This window comes from Sus scrofa, chromosome 3 (assembly GCF_000003025.6).
Source record: "Sus scrofa isolate TJ Tabasco breed Duroc chromosome 3, Sscrofa11.1, whole genome shotgun sequence".
NCBI lineage: Eukaryota > Metazoa > Chordata > Mammalia > Artiodactyla > Suidae > Sus > Sus scrofa.
This window is the reverse complement of record NC_010445.4, coordinates 58,857,485-58,874,843: the sequence shown is the minus strand read 5'-3', so window position 1 is coordinate 58,874,843 and position 17,359 is coordinate 58,857,485. Positions and strand designations below refer to the sequence as shown.

Sequence of the window (17,359 nt, the reverse complement as noted above, 5' to 3'; positions counted from 1 at the left end):
ATACACAACTGTTTGGCTGTTGGCTGTTTCATGGTGGCCAAGTCACCTCTCTGAGGATGTTTGCTAACATGTAAAAAGCAGGTTGGGTGGTAATGAAGTTACACTGTCTAGGAAGCGTCTTTTGCAGGACAGCTGTAGGTCTAGTCTCACCCAGGCAAATTATGGCTAGGAGCTGGTTGACCAGAGACCCGAGGACAACCAGCAGGGGTGACACTGTCTGGGACAGCTGGGGAGCTGACAGCAAGAGGAAGCTTGAGAAAGAAACTTCTAGTCAGCTGAAGCCATATTCTTAGTGGTTTCCCCCATGTTCTTCTGCAAAAACAGTTCTGAACAGAGCTCAGTGTTCCCAGAAATGACTTCAATAGCAACCCCAGAAAGTGTGGCCACTGAAAGCCCTGGCTTCTGATGTTACACTGGCCACAGCACCATGACCCAGAGGCTTCCGGATTTTAAACTTTATTTTTGGACATAATCTCAAACTTACAGGTAGACTGCAAGAAGAGTACCAAGATTTTTCCCTCACACAAAAACCCACTTGTTACCACTCTGCTGTGTATGCTTTTGGTCCTTCTATTGTAGGATGCACATACTACTTTTTTAACCACTTGAAAGTTGAAGAAACAATGACATGTGCCCCTAAATATTTCAGTATTTCCTGAAAGCAAGGATGTGCCCAGACTCAACCATAGCATGATGATAAAAATCAGGAAATTAGAATTATTTTCTAATCTAAAGACCTCAGACACATTTCTTTAGCAGTCCCAATAATGGCATTAGAGCAAAAACAGGATCACATGTCCAGGATCGCATGGGGGAATTAAGCTGTCACGTCTTTTAGCCTCCTTTAATCTTTCATGACCTTAGTTTTTTGTTTTTTGTTTATTTGTTTTTTTTTTTTTTTTTCCTCCTGGCTGTGTCCGTGGCATGCAGAAGTTCCCAGGCCAGGGATCAAACTCAAGCAGGAGCAGAAACCCAAGGCACAGCAGTGACAACATCAAATCCTTAACCACTAAGCCACCAGGGAACTCTTTGCTTGACATTTTTTTGAAAAGTACAGGCGGTTTTATAGAATATCCCTCAGTTGAGATTTGTCTGTTTCTTTTTTATTTTTATTTTTGGGGGGATTCAGATGTGTTCTTGTTGCTGTTGTTGTTTTTACATGTATACATTCTTTTTTCTCACATTATCATGTTCTATCATGAGTGACTAGTTCCCAGTGCTCCCACAGCAGGATCTCATTGCTTATCCATTCCAAAGGCAATAGTTTGATCTATTTACCCCAAATTCCCAGTCCATCCCACTCTCCCCATTCCCCCTTGGCAACCACAAGTCTGTTCTACATGTCCATGATTTTCTCTTCTGCAGAAAGGTTCATTTGTGCCATATATTAGATTCCAGATATAAGTGATATCATGTGGAATTTTTGTCTTTCTCTGGCTTACTTAGTATGAGAGTCTCTAGTACCATCCATGTTGCTGCAAATGGCATGATTTTGTTCTTTTTATGACTAAGTAGTATTCCATTGTGTATATGTACTACATCTTCTTAATCCATTCATTGGTCAATAGACATTTGGGCTGTTTCCACGTCTTGGCTGTTGTGAATAGTGCTACAATGAATGTGTGGGTGAGTGTGTCTTTTTCAAGGAAAGTTTTGTCCGGATAAATGCACAAGAGTGGGGTTGCTGGGTCATATGGTAGTTCTAGGTATAGTTTTCTAAGGTACCTCCATACTATTCTCCATAGTGGTTATACCAGCTTACATTCCCATCAACAGTGCAGGTGGGTTCCGTTTTCTCCATACCCCCTCCAGCATTTGTTCTTTGTGGATTTAGTAATGGTGGCCATTTTGACTGGTGTGAGGTGGTACCTCATAGTAGCTTTGATTTGCATGTCTCTAATAATCAGTGAGGTTGAGCATTTTTTCATGTGCTTTTTGGCCATCTGTATATCTTCTTTGGAGAAATATCTATTCAGGTCTTTTGCCCACTTTTCCATTGGGTTGTTGGTTTTTCTGCTGAGTTGTGTAAGTTCTTTGTATATTTAGAGACTAAGCCCTTGTGAGTTGTATCATTTGAAACTACTTTCTCCCATTCTGTGAGTTGTCTTTTCGTGTTTTTTTTTTATTAATTATTTTTTTTTTATGGTTTCCTTTGCTGTGCAAAAGCTTGTCCGTTTGATTAGGTCCCATTGGTTTATTCTTGCTTTTACTTCTGTTGCCTTGGGAGACTGACCTCAGAAAACATTTGTAAGGTTGATGTCAGAGAATGTTTTGCCTATGTTCTCTTCTAGGAGTTTGATGGTGTCTTGTCTAAACATTTAAGTCTTTAAGCCATTTTGAGTTTATTTTTGTGCATGGTGTGAGGGTGTGTTCCAGTTTCACTGATTTACATGTGGCTGTCCAGGTTTCCCAGCACCACTTACTGAAAAGACTGTCTTTTCCTCCTTTTTTATTCTTGCCTCCTTTGTTGAAGTTTAATTGACCATAGGTGTCTGGATCTATTTCTGGGTTCTCTGTTCTGTTCCATTGGTCTCTATGTCTGTTTTGGTACCCAGTACCACACTTGTCTCCCCCCACATGGCACGCTGCTCCTCAGCCCCTCAGGCTGTCTCCACACGGCCAACCCTAGTCCTCTCCTCAGGACTGACCTCCAGAGCCTGAGTCTCAGCGCCCAGCCTCTGGCCAAGTGTTTCAAGCTGTGGAGTCCAGGCCAGTGGTGCAGATGATCTGTGCAGCTCTCACTCTACTTTGCCCTCCTCAGTCCAGCTGCTGTGCTTTTCTCGGCAACTTTGAGGTCCCTCCGTCTCGGCTGATCTCCCCATCGGTAAAGTGGCTTCCCAGGATGTGGGTTATTTTCTCCTTCACAGCTCCCTCTCAGGAATGCTAGTCTCGTCCTGATTCCTTTTTCTCTCTTTCTTTTGTTTTACCCAGTCATATCAAGAGTTTCTTGCCCGTTGTGGAGGTTTAAGTTCTTCTGCCAGCTCTCAGTAGATGTTCTATGCGAGTCATTTTACATGTAGATGTGGTTTTTTTGGATATGTTTGTGGGAGAAGGTCAGAGTGACACCTTACTCCTCTGCCATCATGATCCTTCTTTGTTTCTTCATGATTCAATTCAAGTTAAACATTTCGGGGCAGGAATACCACAGAAAGTGGTGCTGCTCCTTCTCGGTGCATTTTCTTGGGAAGCACCTGATATTGCTTTGTCCCAATACTAGGTGATGTTAAATCAACTGGTTAAAGTTGTGTAAGGGAATTTATCTATTGTCCTGTTACTATTACTGTTTTCCCTTTGTAATTAATAAGTAACTTCATAGGGACTAAGTAACTACCCTGTTCCTCATCCAATCTACTGGTTTTGGCACCCAGGATAAGGATAAAATTCTGTGTGAGGTCAAGCAAGGTCAAACTTCAGGGGAAAAAAGAAAAAAAACAGAGACAGTTAAAAGCAATAGCTGGTGAGCAGGGATTAGCACTGAGACTCCTCTAACAGACTTAATTCAAAGAACCCCTGGGTATGTTCACTCTGAGCTATTAAGAAAAAAACACCTCAGGAGTTCCCGTCGTGGCGCAGCGGTTAATGAATCCGACTAGGAACCATGAGGTTGCGGGTTTGATCCCTGGCCTTGCTCAGTGGGATCTGGCATTGCCGTGAGCTGTGGTGTAGGTTGCAGACGCGGCTCGGATCCCGTGTTGCTGTGGCTCTGGCGTAGGCCGGTGCCTGCTGCTCTGATTGGATTCCTAGCCTGGGAGCCTCCATATGCCACAGGAAGCAGCCCTAGAAAAGGCAAAAAGACAAAAAATAAAAAAATAAGAAAAAAACACCTCTACATTTGCTTCTGAGAATATCCTTGAGTCCCCATGACTGTGCTAGTGTCTCCTACAATGCACCATGCCTCCTGGAAACTCAGCCTTTCCACTGACAAGGTGTCCAGTGTTGACAGTCAGGTTCAGAGGGCTGACAAGCCAGTCATCCTCACACAGAGGCCTGGCTCTGCAGCGGCAATGCCGAGGGCTCAGCTTGATGATTTCTGGCCTGCAACAGGTGATTTCCGGCCTGGCCCCAGCAGCCACATTTAAAAAGATTTTTTTTTTAATATTATAGTTGATTTACAATGTTCTGTCAATTTCTGCTTGTACAGAAAATTGGTCCAGTCTTACACACACACATACACACACACACATATGTGCTTTCTTTTTCTTACATTATCCTCCACCATGTTCCATCACAAGTGATTGGATATAGTTTCCTGTGCTGTACAGCAGGACCTCATTGCTTATCCATTCTAAATGTAATCATTTGCATCCTCTAACCCCAAACTCCCAGGCCATCCCACTCCCTCCCCCTTCCTTTGGCAACCACAAGTCTGTTCTCCACATCTATGACCAAGAAGTTACATTTAACAACCAAACTCCAACTCTCCACTGACTTATCCTGAGGCATGGCTAGGTTTAGGAATTCAAATTTGACTTATTCAAGAAACATTAAAAAAAAAAAAACTGTGTTATCACAAAGTTAGAAATTTCAGAAAGAACATTCTGCAATCACACTGGTTGTGATACTCCCTGGTAATATTCTGGTCTACAGTCCATCGGCCTTTTCTCTTTGCATTTGAATGTTTTATCAGGAGTGGGGTCCTATTATCCACACTAGCCTCCGTCAGGCTGGGCTCCACTGGAGACTGAGCCCTACAGAAAAGGATTTGAGTGTGTATTTTCTCAATTCTCCCAAGAATAGTATATATCTAGAATCGCTCCAGAAGCATAAGAGAGAAGTTAATTCAAAATGTGCAATGGTGGCCTTAGAGCATTACGGTCTAGTTCTCTAGCAGAACCCCAGGGAAGGAGGGCTGGTCTGTACTGCTATCTAATTTGCTTTGTTCACCTAACAATCCTTTAATCAAACATTTCATAAGCATATACCAGGTACTAGAAATATAAAGTAAAATAAGATCCAGCCTTTCTCTTGAAATGAAAAGTCCAGGAGTTCCCATCGTGGCTCGGTGGTTAATAAATCTGACTAGGAACCACAAGGTTGCAGGTTTGATCCCTGGCCTTGCTCAGTGGGTTAAGGATCTGGCGTTGCTGTAAGCTGTGGTGTAGGTCGCAGACTTGGCTTGGATCTGGCGTTGCTGTGGCTGTGGCGTAGGTCGCAGACTTGGTTTGGATCTGGCGTGGCTGTGGCTGTGGCTGGTGGCTACAGCTCCGATTCAACCCCTAGTCTGGGAACCTCCATATGCTGTGGGTGTGGCCCTAAAACGACCAAAAAAAAAAAAAAAAAGAAAAGAAAAAGAAAAAAAATCCAGCCAGGGAAAGCAAAAATACCTAAACACCGAAAATGCTGAATGAGAGAGGAGGAGCGCCCTGGACCAGCAACTACTAGCTTCATCAGACAAAATCAGGGAGGCCTCTCTGAGGAGATGATGTGTGAACAGGACCTGGAAGGACAGGCAAGACCTCAGAGAAAGAAGAGGGCAGGCGTTCTGGCAGGAAGGGAGGGCTGCTCCAGCCAGATCAAGGGCACCTGGGGGAAAGTAGCAAAAGATGTCTTGAGGAAGGAACCAGGCCTCAAACTGGCCCCAGAGGAGGAGGCGTCAGGTGGCCCTAAGTGGTTCTGAAGCAGGAGAGCAGAGAGCTCACAGCAGGATGAAGGAGGCAGAAGGAGGGGCTGGTCCGGGCGCTGCTGCAATGAGCCAGGGGGATGGGGCAGCCGAGCTGGGGCAGTGACAGCGAGAAGGAAGGAGGCTGACAAGGCCTGTGGAGGAAGGGGCCTCATATCATCCCAGGAATTTCAACAAGAGCCCTTGTGAGGGGTTAGGTGGGCTTGCACTACACACTGCAAAGACAGCCATGCATTTGCCTCATCTACCACCTCCAGGCCAGACTGCCTGAGTCTGAATCCTGGCTCTGCTCCTATAGTTTCTAAGTGTCTTAACTGCCTGGGCCTCAATATCCTCATTTCTAAAACGGGGATGACAATGGTACCAAACTCACATGGCTTTTGTGAAAATTAAATGAACTGATATCTATACATATATGTATCATGTCCAGAACAGGTAAAGATAAAGTGAGTCAGTATAGCATTTATCTTTATTTCTGTCCTATCCAGCTTTTTAGGGCGTGGGTTTGTGGGGTGGGGGGGTGAGGGTAGTATAGGATTTTCACAAAGAGCCCACACTCTCTTTGCCAACCACAAAACACTGTTAGATTCCTATGAGCCTTGATTCACTTAGATTTTTTTTTTTTTTTTTGTCTTTTTGGCATTTCCTGGGCCACTCTCACAGCATATGGATGTTCCCAGGCTAGGGGACTAATCGGAGCTGTGGCCACCGGCCTACACCAGAGCCACAGCAACATGGGATCCGAGCCGCTTCTGCAACCTGCACCACAGCTCACGGCAACACCGGATCCTTAACCCACTGAGCAAGGCCAGGGATCGAACCCGCAACCTCATGGTTCCTAGTTGGATTCGTTAACCACTGCGCCACGACAGGAACTCCCAACTTAGCAGATATTTGAACTCTGTCACTGTTAGCTCTGACTGTCCTCTTTATCACAATAACTCACAACATTTATAGGTGGGAATGCTATTAACCATGTGTACCTGCTGAGTAATTCAAATATGGTCAGAACAAATTGAGATATGCTCTAATATAACTGTTAAGATATACACTAGGCTTTGAGGACCTGGCATGAACAGAAGAATATAAAACACACAGCTTATTAACAATGTTTACATTGGTTTCATAATATATTGCACATATTGGGTTAACTAAAATATATTATTAAAATTAATTCACCTGTTCTTTAAAAATGCCCTCCCTTTAATTCCTTGGACTTAATTGCTATGTTCCTAACGTCCTCTTAATTTAGCTGATTAGATCATCACTTTTTGCCTACTTTCTTGCTAACATGAGCAATGAAGACTATACATTCCCCTTCAAATATTGATTTAGTTGCACCCCACAACTTTAAGCGTACAATTCATTCTATAAGCTTTGAAAAGTATTTTTATTGTTACTACTTCTCCATCATTCTAATCTAAATATTTTCAAATTCACATTTTCAAATATGCTTTTAAAATTATATTCTTAAATTGATATATAATTTAGTTTCATTGTGTTCAGAGAACTCGGTCAGTATGATACCGATTATTTTAAATACATTGGGATCTGGTGAATGCTCAGATTTTGTAAAAACATCATCTTTACTTGCTGGAACTATGTTTTTCTATTTGATTGGTTTGATTAAGCTTATTAACTGTGTTCCTTGTTGAATCAATCCCTTATTGGTTTTTTGTTAGCTGTTCTATCAGTTACTAAAAGAGGTATACTAAAATCTCTCACTTTGATGATACAACTGTCAACTTTTTTTGTCATTCAGTCACTTATTACTTTATATAGTTTGAAGCCATGTTATTAGGTGCACAGGAGTTTAGAAGCTTTTTTTTTAATCTTCCTGGGAAATTGAAACTTTAATCCACCTGTTTCCTTTTAATGTTTCAAATGTAACTACTAAGAAAATTTTAATTATATGCATGGCTTGGGTTTTATTTCCATTGGACAGAGCTGATCCAGAGAAAGAATAAACAAGAAGCCTGCACCAGCCACCAAATCCTGGGTGACTAAGGCTTGATTGCAGAAAACACCAAGCAAAGAGAGAGAGTATTGGCAGCTCTGAAAAATTACGGCAACTCTGTCCTCCTCTCTTGCTCCTGGAAATGAGGACAAGATGTTTGTGAAAAGCAGAAAGGAGGTGAAAAACAAGATAGAAGAAGATGAAAAAGTAGAAGCTGAGGAGAGAGAAAGTCTGGGGAAGAAGGAACTCTACATATATAACAGAAAAATTGTTCTGCTCTCAACTCACTATGTATAAGCCTTTAATTATGAGAATGATAACCTAGTCTTAAAGTCAGCCTTCGTGTTCAAAACACAGACTTACTATTCCATCAAATAGACCTTTTTCTCCACACTTGTTATTTGTATCAATTTTTCCCCTTTAATCAAATCATACCACATGATACTGAACAATTAATTCCAGATATTAAAAACTTGGAGTTCCCTTTGAGGCTCAGTGATTAACTAACCCAACTAGTATCCATGAGGATGCGGGTTTGATCCCTGGCCTCAGAACAATCCCTCAGTTCGATCCCTGGCCTGATCCCTCAGAGGGTCAGGGATCCAGCATTGTTGTGAGGCCGTGGTGTAGGTTGCAGACACGGCTTGGATCCCGTGTTGCTGTGTCTGTGTTGTAGGCCAGCAACAGAGGCTCTGATTCAACCCCTAGCCTGGGAACTTCCATATGCCTCAGGTGCAACCCTAAAAAGCAAAAACAAACAAAATTTAAAAAGGAGAAGACTTCATCAGTATAAGGAGTTGGTGAACCATCCAATAACTTAATCCTGAATATATTTTTCCACACTGTAAAGGGGAACAAAAATGCCTTGTAGGGCCTCAAAAGGCCAAACAAGAAATAGGCTTTTCCTGTAGGACATGGGGGAATCCTTAAGTACAAATCCAGAGGTACCGGGAAGGCAAGGCACATAAGTAAAAACAAAGTAGAGAAAGCTAAGGGAGGGAGAGGTTCTCACGAGTGTTTGCAGCATTTTGACCAGAGAAACTTTCCCCTGATCACAGAGGTTCATGGAGCGAAAGGGTCCCCCACAGCTTAGCCCATCCTGCTACCCGACCCAGGGGAGACTGGGGCCTGGAGGTGACTGAACTTGCCAAGAAGACATGGGGCGCAACCACGTAGAAACTGATCTTGGCTCCTAGTACAACTTTCCGCCTCTACTGAAAGTCAGTGTTGCATTCATCAGCTAATAGTGAGGAACTACCACTGCTTTTATTCCAAAACTGGAATAGAATAGCTTTGCCTGTAGCTCCCAAAGCTGAGTATACATACACACACTCATGAACAGGAACCACAACCCTAACATAGACCTTGATTAGAAACTCATGTATATGTAAAGACGGGAATGAAAACAGTCCCGGCAGCATGATCTGCAATAGCCAAATGCTGGACACCACCCAAATGTCCCTCAACAGTGTACAGACAAATATACAGTATATTATTCACCTGAATCAGCCACGAGAGTGAGCACCCCCACAAAGACAGGCAGCATCCAGAGTGTCTCGGAAACCCAAAGCTAAAAGAGGAAGAGGGACATGGCAAGGTTGAATTATATAAGCTCAGGGAGTCAGGCCAGCGGTTATCTTCAAAGAGGCAAGGCCTGGAAGGGAGCACCTAGGACGTTCCTGCTCCTTGATGTAAAGGCATGGTGTGCTGGGTTCGGAACATCCGTTGAACAGTACACTTATGTCTACTTTCCCAGGATGTATGCTATTTAGGAAGAAAAGAAAAAGCTCTCCAGGTAGACAAGACAAGCCTCATAGGGTCCATGTACCCCCTCTAAGCTCGTTTCTCCCCACCCCCACCCCCCCACCCCCGTCCCTTATACATCTTCTTCACTCCCCCGTGCACCTGTGCTCAAGATGGGTCTCTCTGGAGAGCCTGGGTGTCACCATCCATGCTCATGGCTTCCTCCCACATCAGACCAGGGATTCACCCACTTTGGGACGCCTTTGCTAACCGGTGCCACACATATGGATCCAGCCCTTGCTTCTCCTTCCTGAGCAGTTAGGGAGTTCGTACCATCACTAACACGTGTGTGTGCGTGGCCAGTTGTTTCAATTCCGCCAAGGCTCCCAGCTAGACCAACAACACAGCGTGCGCCCCCAGGGAGCCGTCTCAATACTCCATCTCCACAGGCAGCTCCAATTAAATACTTCGGCCGCTCCTCAGGAGCTCGAAGGGTGTGCAAAGGGAGCCTTGACCCTCCTGCCAAGATTTTCCCTTCTGTCCCCAGCACCTGGATGGACTCCCACAGTCCCTCTTCATTGTCCCGTTCACCTCCCAAGAGCCAACCTGCTAGAAAAACTCCTGCCAAAGAGCCCATCGGGGACAGCATGGGAGGACTGCAGGAGGCATATCAGAGAACAAAGGGCTGCTTCTCATGCTGCCTTGGATACAGCTTGAAAATTTAATACTAACCTATTCTGATAATATGAAACAATTTGGCAGTTTGTCCCAGAATTATAAGCATTTACAAAATGGGGAGTCATAAATGTGCATTTGTAAAATGTATGCCTGCCAGCCCTCTCCCTCGCTCCTCCACAAAGACTTCCCACCTCACCGCATTTCTTTTCTTGCTGAGAGGAAGACAGAGCTAATTACAATAAATAACCACAACCAAGGTTCCTTTCATCTTACAGCAACAGCAGCACTCAGACAATGGACAGACATGTGAAAAGGCTCATGGCATTTCGGTCACAGGACTCTCCCAGTTCACAGCCTCTCCTCGTCCAAGCACTGGTTGGAATTGAGGTGATCCCTGGCTCTCTGACTAGAAATGTAAACCATTCTTCTCAACTGTCAGACTTTCAGAATTATGCGAATGAAACCACAACCCATCCTGACAGTTTTTGAATCTGTGCCCCTTCACTCAGCAGACACCAGATTCTTCTTCCAGTTTCAGGACATGCATCCTTCCGCAGAGGAGGATTACCAGTCATAAACCAAGAGGAGGGCTCAGGTTTAACATCCGCAGGTGGGAGAGGAGTCTCCTTCCTCTCTGTAACCCCAACACCCAGCTCTGTGGTTGGCCCAATGAGCAGACAACCCAAAGGTGCCAGATGAAGGGCAGCAGGCAAAACCATTTTCCCTTGTAAATGAATGACATCTAATTAAGCAAAGGCCACAGACATGAAGTGAGACATGAGGACATAAAATTTGTCTTTCATGGCAGCCAATGATTCTGCAGGATCCTCTTCACTGGGAAAGACATTCTGTGGTCAGAACCTCGGAACCAGGGGCCTGAAAAGGACCTTGGCCAAGCCTACCGGTACAGACTGAAGACGGTGTTCCACAGGGATATAAGTGTTGGCCAAGGTCACCTGGTGTGGAGTTAAGGCAGGACCCCACGTCTTCCTATTTGCAGGCTCCTCCGACATGCTCTCCAAAAATCTTCCCCGAAAATCCTGCCTTACTTACACACTAGAGGCACATGTGAAGGCAGCTGCTCACGTCAAGGCAGCTGCTTCCAATTCAAGAGAAACTAAAGGTCACCAAAACGTGTCTCCCGCTGGGCTGGCCGCAGGGAGGTGACAGGCAAGGTCACTGGCGAATTTCTACCTGCAGACACCACACCTCACACCCTCCCGAAGGATGCAAAGGTCAGTTTCCGGAGCTGCTGGCCACAGAGGGCCCCCGAATGCTGTCCTGGGGAAATGAGTTAACTTGGCTTTCCAGGTTCAGAAGCTTCCAGCAATGAATTAAACCCCAAGCCGCTGCAGAAGACAGAGGAGAAAAGCGCCACCGCAGCCGAACCCCACAGCCCGGCCGTTCACCCCTCTGCCTCCTTCGTGTTCACACTTGCGCGGGCCGCGGCGCCCCCAGCCCGTCCACTCCGCGGGAGGCCACCGCTCTCAGCCCGCGAGACGCGTTTGGGGGAAGTGGGTCCTGGGCGCTGCCCATGGGGGCTGGGACGGAGCCGCCAGGCCCAGCCGCACTGGAACAGGGACAGATCGCCGCCGCCGCCCCCGGCCGGCGGGCCCCGCTACGCCAAGGAGGGGGCTGCGCCACGTACCTCGGCCGGCAGGTGCCGCCGCCTCCGCCGCCTCGGTTTGCGGCTGCAGGGGACGCCGCTCGGTGCAGCCTGACGCTTTCGTCCGCATACTAGGGAGCGGGAGCCCGCGGGCCGCCAGTCCCTGGCCCCGCGCCCCCGCCCGCCCCCGACGCCGCGCTCGCGCCCATTCAGTCCAGGACCATCAGCTCCCTGGCTCAGATGCGGAGGAGGGGCGTGGGGCGGGGCCGGAGTCACGAGTACGCCAGAGACCAATCAGAGCGCGTGAGTGCTCCCGGGGCGGCCCGGCTCCCAGAACACGCAACCCTCCACCCTGCCGGGTAAAGGGGAGGGGGCGCCCCCAGCCGGACACGCGCGGAGCTGTGTGCGGCATGGGGGGTCCCGGGTACCCACCGCCCTTTGGATCTCTGTGCGGTTAGACTGTGGAGGCACTAAGAAGAGGTGTATTTAGACTGGTTCTAGAAGATTACTGAGGGGAGGACTCGTAGTTGCGGAGCCGCTGAATGAACCGGCTTTATGTAGTCACGTGCTTTATTCTACAGGACCGACCCCCAGGCAAAGCAGCTTTGGAGTTCTAGGGCCCTGGAGACAAGCAGGGAAACCTGAGTGCGGCTGGGGATGTGCAGAACAGAAAAGCGAGAGATTACTAGTTTCACAGCTGGGTAATTGAGACCCAAAGAGCAAAGGTGAGTCACTGGGGCAATTAGTGGCAGAACCAGGATCAGAACCTGCGCCTGGAGCGCCCATTTCCATACCTCTGGAATCCCCCTTGATTCTGGAGAGCAAATGGCATACAATTTTTAAAGCGTGAATATTGGTGAATCCCCAAGTTCAGGAATTTAAAAGACTTGAAAGGACGGATATGTTCTTTCTTTCAACGGCCAGGTGTGTAGAATGTGCCTGTGACATTGCTGTGCCATCGGACTTGTTGACTCTCCAGTAAAGTCGGTGAAGTTGGTCTGCTTTCAGAATTTTCTTTCGGGTTGCTGGACATATACAGAGCAATCACAGTCATGTGCCTGTGGTGCCTGTTAGGTCCTTGCTTGATAAAGAAGATTCTAGACATTGAGCCAAATATGTCTCTACGAACTGAGAGTCTTATCACTCTTTTTTGCAACAGCTTGCACTCAGTTTGCACAGCTCCAAACAGGGTTTGAAGATGTCTGTGTTTGTCCCTCAGCGGGGATGGGGTGCTAAAAAAAAAAAAAAAAAGTGTTATCTGAGTAACAAAGATCAGGGGGGAGGAGTTCCCTTGTAGTTCAGCAGGTTAAAAACTAGACTAGTGTTTATGAGGATGCTGATTCAATCCCTGGTCCTGCTCAGTGAGTTAAGTATCCAGCGATGCCGTGAGCTGTCACAGATGCAGCTTAGATCCCGCGTTGCTGTGGCTGTGGCTATGGCATAGGCCAGCAGCTCTGATTTGACCCCTAGCTTGGAGACATACACATGCCACAGGCATGGCCCTAAAAAGAGAAAAAAAGAAAGAAAGAAAAAAAGATCAGGAGGGAAATCTTGGAAAGGAAAGGGTGGAAGGATTCTCCCTTCACGCCTCCCAAAAGGATTTTGTCATAAAAATGTTTCTGGATTATCTAAGGTGACGACACTTGAGCATTTTGAAAATACTGGTGAAAAAGCTGTCACTAGGAGATCAAAATCCAGTGTGTTGGCCAAGGCTGACCAGCAGAGCAGCGGCCTGGCTCCGTGGGGTTAGTGACAGCTGCAAGGGGAATGCTGAGCACCTCACTTCCTCTCCCTTGGAGACCAGCCCATTTCTCCCAGATCCTCCTTGTCCATAAAGCCAGCCCTTGTTTGAAGGTATTTATTTAGAGCAGGAACGGTTAACCTTGCAGTTAATCTACCACTAACAGAGCCATAGTGAGACCTGACCGCCACTGTCTTCCTGTTGGGGGCTGAACCCTCATCCGTGCACCTCTGCACTTCAGCCTGCCCTCAGGCAGGCAAGGCCCAGACACCCTTTAAGGCTGCCATGTGAGTCAGCAGTACCCGGGCTGGGAAGAGTGTGAGTTAAGTAGGAGAAAGGGAGAAAGGGAGCTTGACACTGCCTCCTGCCCCAGCCTGTCTTAATGGGACAACTGTTAAGCTCAACCTCCCCACTCCCTCATTCACTCCACTCACATTTGGTACGGAGAGAGGCTGACCCACTTATACAGCAATACAAGCCCTGCCCTAAACATCCTTTTCACTAGCTGCAGGGCCCCTGTTAGCTACTGTTCTGTACTAAGACAGCCATCCCCAAACAGTAGATGAAAATCTACTAGATTCACTAGATCTCAAAGCCTCCTTTGGAATCTCTTTAATCAGTGAGTGGCTGGTCTCAGAAAAGCCTCTGGACATTGACTAACAAAAGGTTGGGGCTGGAGTTCCCATTGTGGCTCAGCAGGTTAAGAACCTTGACATAGTGTCAGTGAGGATGCTGGTTCGATCCCTGGCCTTGCTCAGTGGGTTAAGGATCTGGCATTGCCGCAAGCTATGGTGTGGGTCACAGATGTGGCTTGGAACTTGCATGGCTGTGACTGTGGCATAGGGCGGCAGCTGTGGCTACAATTGGACCCTTAGCCCGGGAACTTCCATATGCTGCAGGTGTGGCCCGAAAAAAAGATAAAAAGAAAAGAATGGGATTATTCGTGAATCCCAGACTGTAGCCAGGTTTGGTAATTCTTTAGTTTCTTATGTTTATTACTTTGGTCATTCTCATAACATGCATCGTGGTTACCCCCAAGATCCATCCCCTTGCTCCCTTCAGTTTAGGTAAGTCTGCCCGCTCTCAGCTCTATGACTGGGCTCTGATTGGTCTAAGTCAGTTGTTCTCAAAGTATGATCCACAGACCCCTGGGGTGGGGGGTGTCCCTGAGGACATTTCAGAGAATCTCTGAAGTCAAAATTACCTCATTATAATCTAAGCCATTATTTACCTTTCTCACTGATGGTGCAGAAGCAAAGGTGTGCTAATGGTGTGCTAAGTCAAGGGAATGGTGCCCAGCTATACTAGTATTTTCACCACCTTGAACCCATGGTGAAAAAAAAAAAAAAAAGGCAATTTCATTTGGGAATGTTCTTGATAGAGCAGCAAAAATGTTATTAACTTATCAAAATCTCGACCTTAAATATTTTCTATGACAAAATGGAAAGTGGACATAAAACATTTTTGGTGCAAACTAAAATGCAATGGTTGCCTAAGGAGAAGCACTCCTGTGATCATTTGAGTTATGAGCTAAATTAGCTGGTTGTTTTTTGTTTGTCTGTTTTTTCATGGAACGTCATTTTTTTTTTATTATTATTATGGCCTCACCTGAGGTATATGGAAGTTCCCAGAGTAGAGGTTGAATCAGAACTGCAGCTGCTGGCCTTCACCACAGCCACAGCAATGCCAGATCCGAGCTGTACCTACACTGCAGCTTGCGGCAACACCAGATCCTTAACCCACTGGGCAAGGCCAGGGTTGTAACCCACATCCTTATGGATATTAGTTGGATTCTTAACCTGCTGAGCCACAGTGGGAACTGCATGGAACATCAGTTTTACCTGAGAAAACAGCTAACAAACCATGGTTATTTCAACTTGGGTATCTGGGAGACATTTTCCTGAAAATGAGCTAAACGAGCCCGTCTCTTCAAAGAGAACAATTGACTACTTGCTGCCAATGATGAAATCTTTTCCAGATTTCAAAAGAAATTTGGAATTTTGGGGCGTTCCCTTCATGGCTTAACAGAAAGGAATCTGACTAGTAGCCATGAGGATGCAGGTTCGATCCCTGGCCTCATTCATTGGGTTAAGGATCGGCAATGCCGTGAGCTGTGGTGTAGGCCAGCAGCTACAGCTCCGATTCGACTCGTAGCCTGAGAACCTCCCTATGCTATGGGTGTGGCCCTATAAAGACCTCCCCCCCCAAAAAAGAAAGGAATTTGGAATTTTGGAAAACTTGTACTGCCATCACCTTGACTTCTCAGCATTTAAGGACTCTTCTGATGAGATCAATGGTAATATAAATGAATGGGGGTTTTGGTTATTAGATAATGTATTAGGTGCCAACATTTGGGAGCCGTGCATTTACTCAGTGAATCAATGTTTTCCAAATGGTTAATGCACAGTGTTACAAAATCATGCATGAATAAAGTATTTTATTTATTTTTTAATCTTTGTATTTTTTATTAAAGTACAGCTGATTTACAACATTGTACCAATTTCTGCTGTACAGCAAAGTGACCCAGCCATACATATGTTATTTTTCTCGTTTCATCCCCCATCATATTCTATCCCAAGAGACTGGACAGTTTCCTGTGCTATATTGTAGGACTGAATTGCTTATCCATTCTAAATGTAATAGTTTGCATCTACTAACCCCAAATTCCCAGCCAGTCCCACTCCCTCCACCCCCTCCCCCTTAGCAACCACAGGTCTGTTCTCCATGTCTGTGAGTCTATGTCTGTTCTATAGATAGATTCATTTGTGCCATATTTTAGATTCCACATGTAAGTGATATTATGTGCTCTTTGTCTTTCTCTTTCTGACTTCATTTAGTATGAGAATCTCTCATTGCATCCATGGCTGAAAACGGCATTATTTCGTTCTTTTTTTTATGGCTGAGTAGTATTCCATTGTGTATATGTACTACAGAAGATCCATTTTTTTCCTTTTTTTTTTTTTTTTTTTTTAGGGCTACACCTGCGGCATATGGAAGTTCAAGGGCTAGGGGTCGAATTGGAGCTGCAGCTGCCAGCCACAGCCACAGCCACAGCAACACCGGATCCTGCAACCTACACCGTGGCTTTCGACAACACTGGGTCCTTAACCCACTGAGCAAGGCCAGGGATGGAACCTGCATATTCATGGATATTATATCGGGTTCTTAACCTGTTGGGGCACAATGGGAACTCCCAAAAGATCCATTTTAAATTCAAGGGAGACGGTGGGTTTAAATTTAACAGTATGAGAGGAGTTCCCATCGTGGCTCGGTGGAAACAGATCTGACTAGCCTCCATGAGTATGCAGGCTCGCTCCCTGGTCTTGCTCAGTGGGTTAAGATGTTAAGGATCCGGTGTTGCTGTGAGCTGTTATGTAGGTTGCAGATGCGGCTCGGATCTCACGTTGCTGTGGCTGTGGTGTAGGCCAACACCTACCGTTCTGATTCGACCCCTAGCCTGGGAACTTCCATATGCTACAGGTGCAGCACTAAAAAGACCCCCAAAAAAATTAATTAATTAAACAGTATGAAAAGTTTCTAGATAAGGTTTCTGATTCCATAGTGCAACAAACCTTTAAGAAATTACCTCTTGTGGAGTTCCCATCATGGCGCAGCAGAAACGAATCCGACTAGGAACCTTGAGGTTGGGGGTTCGATCCCTGGCCTCGCTCAGTGGGTTAAGGATCCGGCGTTGCCGTGAGCTGTGGTGTAGGTCACAGATGTGGCTTGGATCTGGCGTTGCTGTGGCTGTGGCGTAGGTCGGCAGCTACAGCTCCGATTCGACCCCTGGCCTAGGAACCTCCATATGCTAAGATTGTGGCAAAAAAAAAAAAAAAAAAAAAAAGAAGAAGAAGAAGGAATTACCTCTTGTAAAGAGTTTTGGTGTAATATCAAAGAAGAATATCCACAATTAACCTAAAAGGCTATTAAAAATCCTCCTCCCTTTTCCAATTACATATGAGTGTGAAGCGGATTTTCCTTAAGTACTTTAACCAAAACAGTTTGCCAGAGATT

At 45.9% G+C, this 17,359-nt stretch overlaps 1 protein-coding gene across 2 annotated transcripts in view; it reads right to left on the bottom strand.

The window, feature by feature from the left end:
- The window catches only part of ST3GAL5 (ST3 beta-galactoside alpha-2,3-sialyltransferase 5), a 56,571-nt gene extending 44,711 nt beyond the window's left edge, over positions 1–11,860 (bottom strand). The window contains exons 1-2 of one of the 2 annotated variants that reach the window (XM_021087294.1): positions 11,647–11,849; positions 9,078–9,147 (exon numbers count right to left, since the gene is read on the bottom strand). In XM_021087294.1, the coding sequence (XP_020942953.1) occupies positions 9,078–9,123 (46 nt within the window). In that variant the 5' untranslated portion in view covers positions 9,124–9,147; positions 11,647–11,849. Of the gene's footprint in view, positions 1–9,077; positions 9,148–11,646 lie in introns of both variants that reach the window. The other variant, XM_021087293.1, reaches the window with a different exon arrangement.